The following is a 14,805-nucleotide window of genomic DNA, read 5'->3' as shown; positions in this document are numbered from 1 at the left end:
CATTATATTAAAAACAGATAGCTTTTGTTCGCTGGTGGGGTAACGTGTAGCGTGACATGAACCCAAGATCCCGGTTGAGGCCGTCCTCATGGGTGCGGAACTTGGCTATCAATTTCTGCTCAACGATTTTGCGTTGTCGTGCGTCTCGAAGGCCACCTTGGAGAACGCTTACCCGAAGATCGGTGGCTGAATGTCCCTGACTGCTGAAGTGTTCCCCGACTGGGAGGGAACCCTCCTGTCTGGCGATTGTTGCACGGTGTCCGTTCATCCGTTGTCGCAGTGTCTGCATGGTCTCGCCAATGTACCATGCTCCGGGGCATCCTTTCCTGCAGCGTATGAGGTAGACAACGTTGGCCGAGTCACAGGAGTATGAACCATGCACCTGGTGGGTGGTGTCCTCTCGTGTGATGGTGGTATCTGTGTCGATGATCTGGCATGTCTTGCAGAGGTTACCGTGGCAGGGTTGTGTGGTATCGTGGACGCTGTTCTCCTGAAAGCTGGGTAATTTGCTGCGAACGATAGTCTGTTTGAGGTTGAGTGGGTTTGAGGTTCGAGCAATACTTCTTCACTGCACAGGATCTCCAACCAATGCTATACACCAGATACATCGACGACATTTTCTTTCTATGGACCACGGCGAAGAATCGCTAAAGAGACTACACGATAACATCAACAAGTTCCATCCCACCATCAAGCTCACCATGGACTACTCCTCAGAACCAGTTTCTTTCTTGGACACACGAATCTCCATCAAAGACGGGCACCTCAGCACCTCACTCTACCGCAAGCCCACGGACAACCTCACGATGCTCCACTTTTCCAGCTTCCACCCTAACCACGTCAAAGAGGCCATCCCCTATGGACAGGCCCTGCGAATACACAGGATCTGCTCAGACGAGGAGGTACGCGATGGACACCTACAGGCGCTGAAAGACGCCCTAGTAAGAACGGGATATGATGCTCGACTCATCGATCGACAGTTCCGACGGGCCACAGCGAAAAATCGCATAGACCTCCTCAGAAGACTAACAGGGGACGCAACCAACAGAGTACCCTTCGTCGTCCAGTACTTCCCCGGAGCGGAGAAACTACGCCATGTTCTCCGCAGCCTTCAACATGTCATCAATGACAACGAACACCTCGCTATGGCCATCCCCACACCTCCACTACTCGCCTTTAAACAGCCACCCAACCTCAAACAGACTATCGTTCGCAGCAAATTACCCAGCTTTCAGGAGAACAGCGTCCACGACACCACACAACCCTGCCACGGTAACCTCTGCAAGACATGCCAGATCATCGACACAGATACCACCATCACACGAGAGGACACCACCCACCAAGTGCATGGTTCATACTCCTGTGACTCGGCCAACGTTGTCTACCTCATACGCTGCAGGAAAGGATGCCCCGGAGCATGGTACATTGGCGAGACCATGCAGACACCGCGCAACAATCGCCAGACAGGAGGGTTCCCTCCCAGTCGGGGAACACTTCAGCAGTCAGGGACATTCAGCCACCGATCTTCGGGTAAGCGCTCTCCAAGGCGGCCTTCGAGACACACAACGCAAAATCGTCGAGCAGAAATTGATAGCCAAGTTCCGCACCCATGAGGACGGCCTCAACCGGGATCTTGGGTTCATGTCACGCTACACGTTACCCCACCAGCGAACAAAAGCTATCTGTTTTTAATATAATGGGTCATTTGCTGGCTTTCTCTGCCTTCCGGATGTTTCTGCCTCTCTCTCTCTCTGTTTTTTTTTCCTGTTTGTTTTTTTGTTGAATGTGTATTCGGGGGTTCTGTAGGTGACACCTCTCTGTCTGAACACGGTGATTGCCTTGGCAACGGGCAGTTGCAGGGGCAGTCTGTAAACACCATGTATTGTTCTGTGATGTATAAATGCGTAGGCTTCAAGGAGCTCCTGACATTTACCTGAGGAAGGAGGAAGCCTCCGAAAGCTTGTAGATTTCAAATAAAAATCGTTGGACTATAACTTGGTATTGTAAAATTGTTTACAATTGTCAACCCCAGTCCATCACCGGCATCTCCACATCATTTATAAAGAGAGGCATAGGGTGCAAAATGAAGGAAGTTATGCCAAACCTTCAGAAATCACTGGTTAGGCTTCAGCTGGAGTATTGTGTCCAATTCTGGGTACCATACTTTCGGAAAGATGTCAAGGCCTTGGAGAGAGTGCATAGGAGATTTACTAGAATAGTACCAGGGATGAGGAATTTCAGTTATGTGAAGAGACTAGAGAACCTGAAATTGTTCTTCTTAGAGCACAGAAGGTTAAGGGGAGATTTAATAGAGGTGTTCAAAATTATGAAAAGTTTTGATAGAGTAAAAAAGGAGAAACCATTCCCATTGGCAGAAGCCAGAGGACAGAGATGTAAGATGTAAGATAATTGCCAAAAGAACCAGGGGGGAGATAAGGATCATTTTTTTTATTCAGTGAGTTATGATCTGGAATTCACTGCCTGAAAGGGCGGTGGAAGCAGATTCAACAGTAACTTTCCAAAGGGAATTGCATATATACTTGAAAAGGAAAAATTTGCAGGGCTATGTGGAAAGAGCAGGTGAATGGGACAGCTCTTTCAAAGAGCTGGCACAGGCATGATGGGCCGAATGGCCTCCTTCTGTGCTGTATGATTCTATGATTCACTGATGCATACAGATATACAATGCATATATATGTATATTGATGTACATATCACACACACATATATGACCATATTTCCCATTTTTAAAAAATTGCTGAAGATTTCAAAAGCCTTTAGTATATGGAAGTTTAATCTCCTTATGGAGTAATAAATTAGATTCAAAGATCGCAAGAAGGGCAAACTCTAGGAACTATATACATCAAGAACAAAATGGACCATCCACTGACCCTAGAGCACACCACTTCCAACCCTTCTTCAAAACTAAATACCCTCACCTTTTGTTTCCTCATTCAATCATAAATTTGCATTGTTTCAGAAATTTGTGCAAAATAGTGTGAATTTGACACTTCTTTTTCCAATTTAAATAGCCACTTCCAGGATTTTAGGTATCAGTTGTAGCACTCTCGCCTCTGAGTCAGAAGGACATGGGGTGAAGTCCCACTCGAGACTTGAACAAATAATCTCGGCTGACGTTTCAGTGCAGTACTGAGGGAGTGCTGCACTGTCAGAGGTGCCGTCTTTTGGAAGAGAAGTTAAACCATCTCCCCTCTCAGGTGGAAGTAAAAGATTCCATGGCACCATTCGAACAAGAGCAGGGGAATTCTCCCCTAAATCAACACCATCAAAAATGAACGATCTGGTCATTCATCTTATTGCTGTTTCTGGGACCTTGCTGTGCACATATTGGCTGCAATATTGACTACACTTCAAAAATCATTCATTGGATGTAAAGCACTTTTGAATATCCTTAGAATGTGAACGGTGGTATATAAATGCAATTCATTTCTCACTATGTACAGGCACTGAAATTCCTAGGAAGGCTTTGGAGGGTGGATGTCAGGCAAAGCAGAAGCTCCATTTGCCACTGTGATAAACCCTGGCCCCCATCAAAAATCCCAAGATCAGGCTATATTTTAGCCTAGATTTGATTGCACTTGGTTAGGCAAACAAAATTCACATTATTTTACACTTGAAGTGGGAGGGGGAAGTTATGTCATTGTGTTCTGTTTCCTTAGGATCTCCTCCATTGAAGTAAACTTACTCATCCATGCCTGCAGGTCAATTTAATTGAAATTAGGAAAATCCTACTGAAGTTACATGTTGTAAAATTAATGTTATCCCCTGCCAACTCAGCTATTGGCACAGCCATATTTTGCAAATAGGACATCTTTCACTACAGTATGAAAAGGACAATCTATGTGCTCAGAGCAATTTTTGTCTGCTTGCATTGCTCAGGTTGAAAGCAAAGAGTGGAATTTCACTTTGAGTGAAGGGCCAAGACTCAATGTAAGACACCACTGAGGTAGAGAAGGTAAAATAAATCATTAGGTGGAGATTAGTAACAAGTAGGAAGAAAAAGGAAAGATTCACGTTCATAATTTCAGGACATCCCAAAGCGCTTTACAGGCAATGAAGTACTTTTGCAGTGTAGTCACTGTTGTAATGTAGGAAACGCAGCAGCCAACCTCCCACAAACAGTAATGTGATAATGACCAGATAATGTTTTAGTGATGTTGGCTGAGGGATATAATTGGCCAGGACACCAGGAGAACTCACCAGCTCTTCTTCAAAATAGTGCCGTGGGATCTTTTAAGTCCATCTGAGACAGACAGGGCTTCGGTTTAACATCTCATCTGAAACATGGCACCTCCAACTGTGTGACCCTCTCAGTTCTGCACTGAAGTGTCAGCCTGGATTTTGTGCTTAAGTCTCTGGAGTGGGTCTTGAACCCACAACCTTTTGCGTCAGAGGAGAGAGAAAAGACTGGAGCATAGAGGTCAGCCTATAAAACTAGCAAAAGCTGACCCAACAGCTTGAAAAATGCTGACCAATCAAGCACAACCCCAATTATAAACCTATGCTATGTAAATATAAGTAATTACATGGGTCATAATTTATTAGGAACATGCTTCTTTTTCCTTCTTCACTTTGAAGGGAAGAAAGTAAGTACATGAAAGAAGGAGAACTACAAATACTGAAACCACAAAAATTACTTTCTTGGCATGTCTGGGGTATGCTCCCCCAGAAAACATTGACTTTTGACCTTTTTGTTGCATTTCTCAATATTTTGGAATCCACAATGAACATTGCATTTTTTCCATCTAAAATGGGTCATTTCCAGTTACAGCAAATTTATTATGGAGAAAAAGTCTTAATTGGTTTTTAAACAAACAAGGTCTAACAGCAAAATAGAGAATTTGACCCCCTTTTTACTGACCAGTGCTGTGGACAATAAATATAAAATTGTGTTTGCTTCTAAAATAGCCACCCATGTGCACTCCAACTTGAAGTGCATTTCTGGGGGAGGATGGAGGTCAAAGCACAAATTCCGACAAATTTTTAATTTTTATATTAAAATTAAACAGAATATTATTTTTAAAACAATTTTAGAAGTCACTATTAATAGATTCTTAAGGAAAACAGTGGGGCTGATTTTCCTGCTTATGCAGTAATCAGAAGGAACAGATCACCTGCCTGATTTTCATACCATTGATTTCAGTGGGATGAACTCCCCCTCCCCCCCAATCTTGAAGTTCATGCTGCCACTTCCCTTTTCTCCTCCCACTCTCAATTAAATGCTGATACTCACCCCCCTCCTCCCCTCCCCCAAACCAGATTCACCAACTTCTCTCTACACCATTCCTATCGACAGTACTACTGCTACTTAGTATGCAGGGGCCAGAATCACTGATGAATACCCACCTATTGTTTGAAGTGACAGGAATCACTTCAAATAGCAGTGGGACTTGAGTAGGTAGCACTGAGGGGTGCTTGGTCTGTGCAAATTTTCATCTACATAGACCAGACTCCCAAAACATGGATGGTTGGTATGTATATTGATGGAGGTAAGTTTTATTGTTTTGAAGTCCTAAGAATAATTTAGACTAGGAAACAGTGCACTAAGTTTTACTTTCAACACAATGATGTGGAGATGCCGGTGATGGACTGGGGTTGACAAATGTAAGGAATCTTACAACACCAGGTTATAGTCCAACTGTTTTATTTGAAAATCACAAGCTTTCGGAGGCTTTCTCCTTCGTCACACTCGCTCACCTGACGAAGGAGAAAGCCTCCGAAAGCTTGTGATTTTCAAATAAAACAGTTGGACTATAACCTGGTGTTGTAAGATTCCTTACATTTTTCAACACAATGACAATGTAAGGTTACTTTCAACACAATGACAATGTAAGGAGGAAGTGCATGTAGGGCAGCATATTTGGAACTTAGGAAGAACGACAGGGGAAGATTCAGAAATGCATTGACCATAGTGATATTGATAAGATGGAGTTACAAGAAACCCTGTATGTGTTCCCTACCCTCAATAATTTCCTCCTGTTTACACACCTTTCCTAAATCAGGATTGCTGATATATATCAATTATTTATACAATTTTAAACCCATTTGTCCCTCATACCCCTTCCCCAACTCATGCCAGTTTTGCTTTCAGTCATAAATGAGGAGTGGGCTGATCCTTGGACTGATCTATAATAGTTGTTGCTGCTACTGCTTTGTTGCAGTATAATAGTAGGATATGCTTCTGCAGACGTGGCTACCCACAATGTTTCCAGGATATGAGGTAGCTCCATAAAGTCCACAAGACACAACTCACCATAAATCCCTGCAAAGAATACAAGGACAGAATTTTTGAAATGCCTTTTATTTTTAAACAAGGAATTGCGTGTGTTTTTTTAAACGGGGGGGGGGGGGGCGGCGGCGGAGGGAATCAGTTTTCCACATAAAACCTGGAAAATAGCATAATCACAACCACATACACTATTAATTTGTACAATATGCTATGCTGCTAAGGCAAAAATTGCATGTTTTCCAAACTTTTACATATGTACAATTTACAATAAACAGCCAATGTTTTTCCTTGCATATCAAAGAAAACTGAAGTCTGCCATTTAGGCAAACACCTCTCCCTGAATAATTTGATTCTTCAGTTTGTACATATACAGGGTCCTGAGATCATAATAGAAACAATTTGGCAAAAGCAATGTCCCAGGAAAAAGAATAAACATGTTCTCAATTTTTGAAGTGGGGACAGCAAGATTATTCTGTACTTTAGAACTAATCTATACTTTCAAGATTATTTATACAATGTTAAACCCATTTATTCCTCATACCCCCCCTCCCCCCAACTCACACCAGTTTTGCCTTTAGTCACAAATGAGGGGTGGTCTGTTCCTTGAACTGGTCAATAATTGTTGTTGCTGCTGCTCTGTTGCAGTGTAATAGTGGGGTATGCTTCTGCAGACATGGTTACTGTCTTGCTGTTTTTCTTTTTCCTTTCTCTCCAAGATCAAACTCCATTAAGTATCCCACCTAGAGGCTCAACCAATAATGAATTCATAAAGTTGTCCACTGAAGGAAGTCAAGAGGAGGATTAGGCCTCAGGCACTCCAATTTGGCAATGCAGCACTCTACTTCTGAAATGATGGGAATGCTGCTTTCCTCCCCAAACAAAACCTCTAAATGCCATAATCACATCATCTGGGACATTGCTGCTGTATCACACACGTGCACAAGTTATCAACTTCCAGGACTGGAAGTCTGTGGAAACATCACCCACTCCGTAACAGAGTATGCAACACAATAAAGCATGGCATGTTTTCCAAAACCAATATAATTTTATTTACCTACTTGTATTAAATCAAAACCAGTTAAATGTTTGAATTTTTATACTTTTAAAAAAAAAAGTCTTAGAAAATTCTTAGTGTTTTCTTTTTCCAATATTGTACTTATAACTGGAAACCCAAATGCATAGTCACTTATTATACTATTATTCCCAAAGAGTTAGAAAGTTGCTGATCAAGTCTACAGGTCAGAAAAGTTTTACAGGCAATGTCAGTATGTAAACAAAACTTTGCGCTATAGAAATTTTTTTCTTTTTTCTCAAGTGCCCTCCAAATTTTAATTTGAAAGAAATCTGTGCTTAAACTATAAACAGTGATACAATTCAGTTGGATATTAGACATTGGGGAAATTATTTTTTGATTAAAAAGGATTTAAGTTTGTTCCTAAACTGAAATGGCTTTATAACTTGTTTTGGAGTCAACATAATGTTGGATGTGAATTGCATTTTTTTAAAAAAGTAAAACGCAAACGCTGAAAATGTACAATAGGTCTGAAGTATAAAGAAAGGTTGAAGTTTTGGGTTGAGGTCTTCAAAATCCAGTCTCACCTGAATCATTAACCTTTCTTTATAAAAGAGGTAGGATATCAAAATCAGCTGTAAATGTAATGCAAACTATAGGTGGAAATCACTGTTCTTGGTTTTTACTCTTTAATCCATCATGCTTAAGGATAAAAATCTCAGTCAAGCAACACCTCCAGAAAATGAATTCACTGCAACTATTATGTCATTCCCTGACAAATGTAATCACTTGGTAGAGTAATTTAGAATTACATTTTCTGGGCAAGTGTATTTTTCATCATATTCACAAAAAAATCCTAGAAAGAGAACGCTGAGAATTCATAGTCAGAAAAGAGATCTAATTTTGTCACACACAAGTTATCTAGGATTTTCCCCTCAACATTTTTAAAAAAATCAAAGCAGAATTTTGCCTGCACAACAGAATGGTACCTAATGTGCCAATGCTTCTATTACAAATTACAAGTTCAATCCCTGTGCTGTTCACCTATGGGCAAAGGAAGAGGAAGAGGACTATGGCGATTCAAATGGTCACAGCATCCCTGGGCTAGGGAGGGGAAAAAAAGTCAGGGTTCCTGTTCCAGATTGCGATCCATCTTTTTCAAAATTGTATGTGAATAGAAGGATTGGGCAGAGCCACAGTGCCTCCATTTGATCAGGCTTCTGACACTAGCTGCCCAGGCACGAGTGAACAAAAGTTCATTGCAGTGAAAGGAAACTTCTGTGCAAAATGAGAGTCTTCAGGATCACACTTGGCTCAGCTCGAACAGCCTGCTGATACTCATTATTAAGGCTAACAATTAGTGGAGGGTGCCCAAAGCCTGCAGAACTGTACTCCTGCAAAAGCCAGCACCTTGATACCTGGAATTTCTACGTTTATCACTATTTTGCTACAGATTTTAACTTTAGTTTGGCAAACTGCATTTTTCAATTAATAAAAAATATATTAGTGTACTTTGGGTGATGTTAGGCACTAATGTTTCCTGTTATAACATGGTTTTGTTCAGCAACAGACTGATCGCCTAAATGATGTAATATAGTAAGATCCTGTCATTACATACTAGGCATTTTAACTGCCATTGGTAATATTCAGATAAATCTACCTGTTTATATGAACAGTTTTACATGCAATACAAAATTTAAAAGGGTTGGCCAGAGTCACAACACACTGGTATGGTTGTGGAATTATGGGATGGGGAAGCATTAGAAAACAAAGGTTAGCCAATGTTGTTCTTATGCAGCTCCTAGGTGTTAGAGTGGCATAGGAGTAGGTCACCTGCCTCAGTTGGAAATAGTATACTGTGCTCCCCTAAAGGATCAGTGGAAAAACAAATAGCCAGAATACGTAATGCTGGACTTTTGTTGATCCATTTACAATTGGATTATGTAGTACAATCCATGCAAAGACACAAAAATCACCCAATGAACCAAATACTATGGATTAGACAATCCGAGATCTCTTCTCTGCACCCCCACCTTCCTCCCTTCCTCCAAGCTCTACAAGGAAAATACGTTCTCTTACAATTAATTGGATTGGGGGTGGGAAAGGGAGTTGCATGATGGAATTTAAAAATCAACAAAAGGATGGAATGCATACATTTGAAGTATCTAGTATAGTGAACAAATTTGCTGAACATATTAGTATTTTGCTGCTCAACCAATTGTTGGAAATGGACAAGAAAATAAAACTATGGTAAGAAATGAAATCAAAAGTAAACCATGTGATTCATGATCCAAGGAATTACATAGTAGATATTCGAACATTGGTTGATAATTGAGGTACTTCCAAGATTAATTTAGACACTCAGCTTTACCATTTTTGAAACTGCCATCTTTACATTCATTGTCTTATCCCAACTATATTCCAGAGAACTTTCTGCGTCTCCCAAGATGGATTTATTGCTCCATTAAAGACATCAAAAGTGTTTATACTTAGTTAACAATGACCTATTAAAAGTTGATGTCTTGGTGCAAATTACCTGACTGTTGTGGTTACTCTATAAATTTACATTATTTTCTAAATGCACCAACTGATGCAGAATTAGCACCATTTTTCCTTATATCTAACAGGCTAAACAATATCCAATATTGAAGGATGTTTTACCCAAAACAAAATTCCTAAGTGGAAGACAATTCATAGATTCTCAGATAATGCAAGCAACTAAAAGTAGAAAAAAAACTATGTTTTACATACAACCATAACCATCTCATCAAAACTACCTCTCCATTTGAAATGGACATTAAATGTAGAAAATATGAGGTGGCAAAATATTTTGCAACATTCAAGCTGGGGAGGGGTGTAGGCTGAGGCAAAACATTCCATTTTAATATGCTCCTGAGGACAACTGCCACAAAAAGATTGGAAATGTCATCTAGTATCACTGTAGGCACAGACAAAACTGAAGGCACCAATTTCTTTTTATAAAGAAAACTCCACACTAAAACTGTGGATGAGCTAAAAGGTCACTTGCCGTTACAGGGTTTTTTTATATATATATATATATCAGACTGAACAAAACTGTGGCTGCAGTCATAAATCATGCTGAACAATTTCAGAAATTACTCTAGTTGACGTCAGAAATCACACTCTCTCTTAGGTGAGAAATTTCAACTACCTCCTCTCCTTCAGAGGCGATCATCTGGTATCCCCAGGACATTTTGCACGTAGTAAATGCAAAGCTTGGCTGCAATTTGTTTTAAAATAAACTTCCATTTTTATAAGATTGAACAGCATAAAAATTTCAGTTGACTTCCTTTCACTCCCTCCCCTCACACCCCCGAAAAAAATACACGTGATAGATGGGAAATGCTGTAAGCAAGCCATCCCGGGTATAACGTGTCTGAAGAATGGTGGCCAACGGTCTTGCTCTGCCAAAAATGTCAGCAACTTAATAGGTTCACAAATTTTAATAGGTGTTTGTTGTGTGTGTTCTTTTAAAAGCTAAATGTGCACATTGAAGATGTTTAATTACACTATCATAGATTTTTGAAAAGGCTAAAACAGAATACATGAAAGGGGTAGGTCAATCTGATTTAGTTAACAGGAAAAACAAAACTTAGCCTGACTAACAATCCAACAACTGGTTGCAGTACAAATTAAATATTTTCTTAAATAAATGGCTCATTGTAATAAACTGAAGTGAAATTTAAACATTTTGTAAAATAACAGAACTAAAAGCAATCCAGCAGTTTTGTATATGCAAAAAATAAATGAAAGTATATTCGCTAACACTTCTTGGATCATTATAGTTAGCAGTGGGTAGATGTCTTCAGAAAATAAAGACAATTTTATAGCATGAGGGACCTAATGTAGACTTAAGACAAACTGTTTTATAAATAGGCAGAAAAGTTATACTATGGAAATTTATTTTGGTGCATTTGCATTCCTGTCAATATAAGAACTATGGAATTACTTTTCTTGCAACATTCCTGTGAACTTTCTTTGTGATCTACAATTCGTAACTGAATTGAAGACATATTTATCGAAGGGGGTTCTGCCTAGCAACTTATGGGCATCAGTGATTTGTTGCAGATTCAGTCAAAACTGGAGTATAAATAATGCTATGTGCCATCCCAGGTGAATTTTGCTGTGGGAATTGGCAAGCAATTTGGAATTAAAAGACACATATTGGGGCTTCTCCAATGACTCAATACAGTAGCATCATGATACTGAGCTATGTAGAACAGCAAAGTCCCAAGTTTGATCCCTGTTATCTAACCTCAGTCTGGGGAGCGGTGGGGGAGCTAGAGTTGACCTCAACATCCCTAGACTGGGAAGGAGAAGTAACAGCAAGGGTTCTTCCATTGATTATCTATCGACACTTGCCGGAAAGTACGTGACATGGTTGTTAGGTAAAGCCAAGATTAGGTTTGGGTGAAATATCCCCGCATTTCATCAGCCCTTTGGTTGGATAAGCCTGTGAATGCTCACTGCTTAGACACACGTCGGGCAAGGTACCGAATGGCTGGCATCGTCCATGGAATTGCACCTCAGCATGAATCATTGCCATCAGAAGAGGAAGGCAAGAGAAATGTTCTTCCAAACAAATTCTCACACTCTGAAAGTGGGTGTAACTTCAGTTAAAATTATAGATTGACGGTACCAATGGTGTACGGCACACCAGTGGCCCAAGGGTTGGGAATATACTCTCTACTTTGAAGTGTTGTTTTAAAATATTCACACGAGATTTATCATAGCAAAGAGACACCATTTTGACTCCAAAGTTAATCCATGCTGTCTGAATTTGCTCAGATTACACCCCTCTTTAAAAAAAAATGTAATAATGCTTTTAAACTGTCTTTAATGAAGGTCTTTTTTTTAAAAACAAGACTCTACCCTCTGCTAAATTTGATGGCCAGCATTAACAATTTGCACAGATATGGAGATAGTAACAAAAAACAATTAAACAAACTAAATGTGATTCACTTAAAACAGAAAAAATGAGTAGTTACCAGAAAAGTCATTTAAAACTGAGGAAAAATTGATTTTAAACTAGACCAAGTCAAAGTGTGTCACTTGGGTATCTTTTTCCTGCATTTTCTAATTTATCTGCTTATAACTTCTAAGCTATTACTCCTCAACTCTGTCAAGCTATTCACATTCTGAACAGATTTGCCCTGTTACTGCACCAGCAATTAGATAATCAGTCCAGTACTGTGTAAATACTGATTTTCTCTTTCCTCTCCCTTTCTAACTTTTAATAAATGGGGGGAAAAAATTAAGGAAATATTTATATACTCTGACCAGTAAAGCCAGTAGTACACTTATTACGTTATTCTGGTCCTTTACCCAAAGAAAAAACTGTCCATCAAGAATCAGCAAATTGATCAGGCACAGAGTATGGCTGCCGAAGTGACAGAAAATTTAAACAATCAGAAGTACCTGATTTACTGCTAGATTAAACTATTAGTCGTCAATGTAAAATGTTAGGACAAAAAAAAGTCACAGGCTTTTGTGCAATACTGTGCACCTACTTGAAAAGAAAATCTGAAGACTTTTAACCTTTACCAAACTACAGTGGGATTTTGAGAGTCATTTTCCTTCCATTCTACCATTCCCCCTCCAAAAAAAAATCTCTAAACTGGCATTAAAATACACAAGCTTTAGTCAAAAATATTTGACTTGAACATAAATTCAATTAATGCAAAGCCATTATCATAAATCATTGGGTGTAAAACTTGTGTGTTTCTTCCTGCTGCCATAATCCAGTGTCTAATTGTGAAAAATAACTGCTTTGACAACTGGAGAGACAGAGATATGCTGTTCAGTTGGCTTAAAATACATGCAAGGCAGCAAAAATAAATAACCTTAGCTGTAGTGCTTAATAGTAGACAAAACTAAGTTGCACACACCTTTCTAGCATGGTCCATAGACATCGCTAGAGTTGCCTTATGTACTATTGCAGTTTTTTGTGCTGTTACTACATGTTCCTTAATGTTTGCAATATCAGTCATGATTTTGTGTCCATGAACAGCCAGCTTCCCCCCCTCCCCCAGAAAAATAATCCAGAAAAATATAAATATAATCCCTGAAATTTTAGAGAAAAAAATTCACAGTGGTACAATGCCAATAAATGGCTGCATCTCAGTCTCTCACTCTCATGGGTATCCGCCGTACCCGTCCAGACCGGGACACTCCATGGTTAGCAATCTCATTATGTAAGACACTGTCTGTATCTGAATCGAAATCATCATATCTTACAGTCCTTCTGCCTTGATTTCTGGTCCTTATTGCAGATGGTCTACAAACACGATCTCGTTTTACATAATCAGAGTCATCATAATCCTCCTCCTCCTCATCGCTGTCCAAGATCTTTTGCTGTTTCTTATATTTTAACCTGCTGGTGGCTTTTTTACAGATAGCTACTTTGTTTTTTTCTCTCCCTTTAGGTCTCCCTTTCTTCAGTTTTGTCTTTGCTTTCACTTTTGTCTTTGTTTTCACATTGTAATCGCTATCCAAATCAGAAACAGACCGGGATTCAGAGTCTGACTGGGGTTTTGATTCAGAACTAGAGCTTGAGCTACTTTCAGTCCCAGAACTGGTACTGCTACTGGAACTAGATTTACTGCATTCCTCTTCCTGCCGCTGCTGGCTCTCAGACAGAGAGTCATCCTCTTCCAAAACATTTGCACACTTTCTTCTCTTAACTGCACCGAACATCTCCTGCTCCCTCTCAGAATGGGACTCTTCTTCCTCAGAATCACTCAAGATCTTGCGTTTCTTAGCTGCAGCAGTCTGACGGACCAATTTTCTGTTGTGTCCATTTACCTGAGTACCACTTGTAGCTGTTTCTGCAATAGAACAAAAACTGGTTTCACCTTTTGAAAGCCTTCAGTTAGAAAAGGGAAATAAAGTCAAAATTGGGAAAAGCTGAATCAGAACTGCTGGTAGCCATATCAAAAAACATAATCCAGATCATCTGGCCTTCTAGAGAATCAGAATGGTAGTGAAAGACAAGAAAGAAAAAAAAGTCATATTTTAAATGTGTCTCAGAAACATTTCAAAACATTTCACACACAATGAAGAGTAGCAACTCTTAGATAGGCAAACACTAGAGACATTTTGCACGTTGCAAGATTTATCTGTTTCCGGTGGTGGTGATGAATTAAGGCAAAATGTTGGCCAGTGCACCAAGAGAATTCCTACTTTTAATCAAAATTATGCCATGAGATCTTGTAACATCCAGCTGAACCACTGGAACAAGATAGGGCCTAAATTTAAATGTCTCATCCAAAGGGTGGCAGTGCCATCATGCAGCCTCCCTCAGTACTGCACAGAAATGTCAGCTTAGATTGTGTGTGAGACAAACTAAATCAAGCTAACACTTAATAAATGACAAGAGAAAGAAGTGAACTGATATCTCAAATGAATGAAACAGGAGAATCAATACACTAAACTATCATGCAAATCTCTCCAGAAAAAAATTGTACTGTAAATAAAATAATTCAGTAACCAGCACAGCACACAAACAGTAATCCATGGTACA

At 39.7% G+C, this 14,805-nt stretch overlaps 1 protein-coding gene across 1 annotated transcript in view; it reads right to left on the bottom strand.

Annotated features, from left to right (window-relative positions):
* Positions 1-6,306: 6,306 nt before the first annotated feature.
* LOC137327453 (bromodomain and WD repeat-containing protein 1-like) overlaps positions 6,307-14,805 on the bottom strand; it is a 139,787-nt gene continuing 131,288 nt past the window's right edge. Inside the window, exon 40 of the mRNA XM_067993293.1 lies at positions 6,307-14,110. Coding sequence (XP_067849394.1) covers positions 13,404-14,110 — 707 coding nt within the window. The 3' untranslated portion in view covers positions 6,307-13,403. The remainder of the gene's footprint in view (positions 14,111-14,805) is intronic.

The sequence above is a fragment of the Heptranchias perlo genome, chromosome 11, assembly GCF_035084215.1.
Source record: "Heptranchias perlo isolate sHepPer1 chromosome 11, sHepPer1.hap1, whole genome shotgun sequence".
NCBI classification, from domain to species: Eukaryota; Metazoa; Chordata; class Chondrichthyes; order Hexanchiformes; family Hexanchidae; genus Heptranchias; species Heptranchias perlo.
This window is presented reverse-complemented; position numbering and strand designations above follow the sequence as displayed.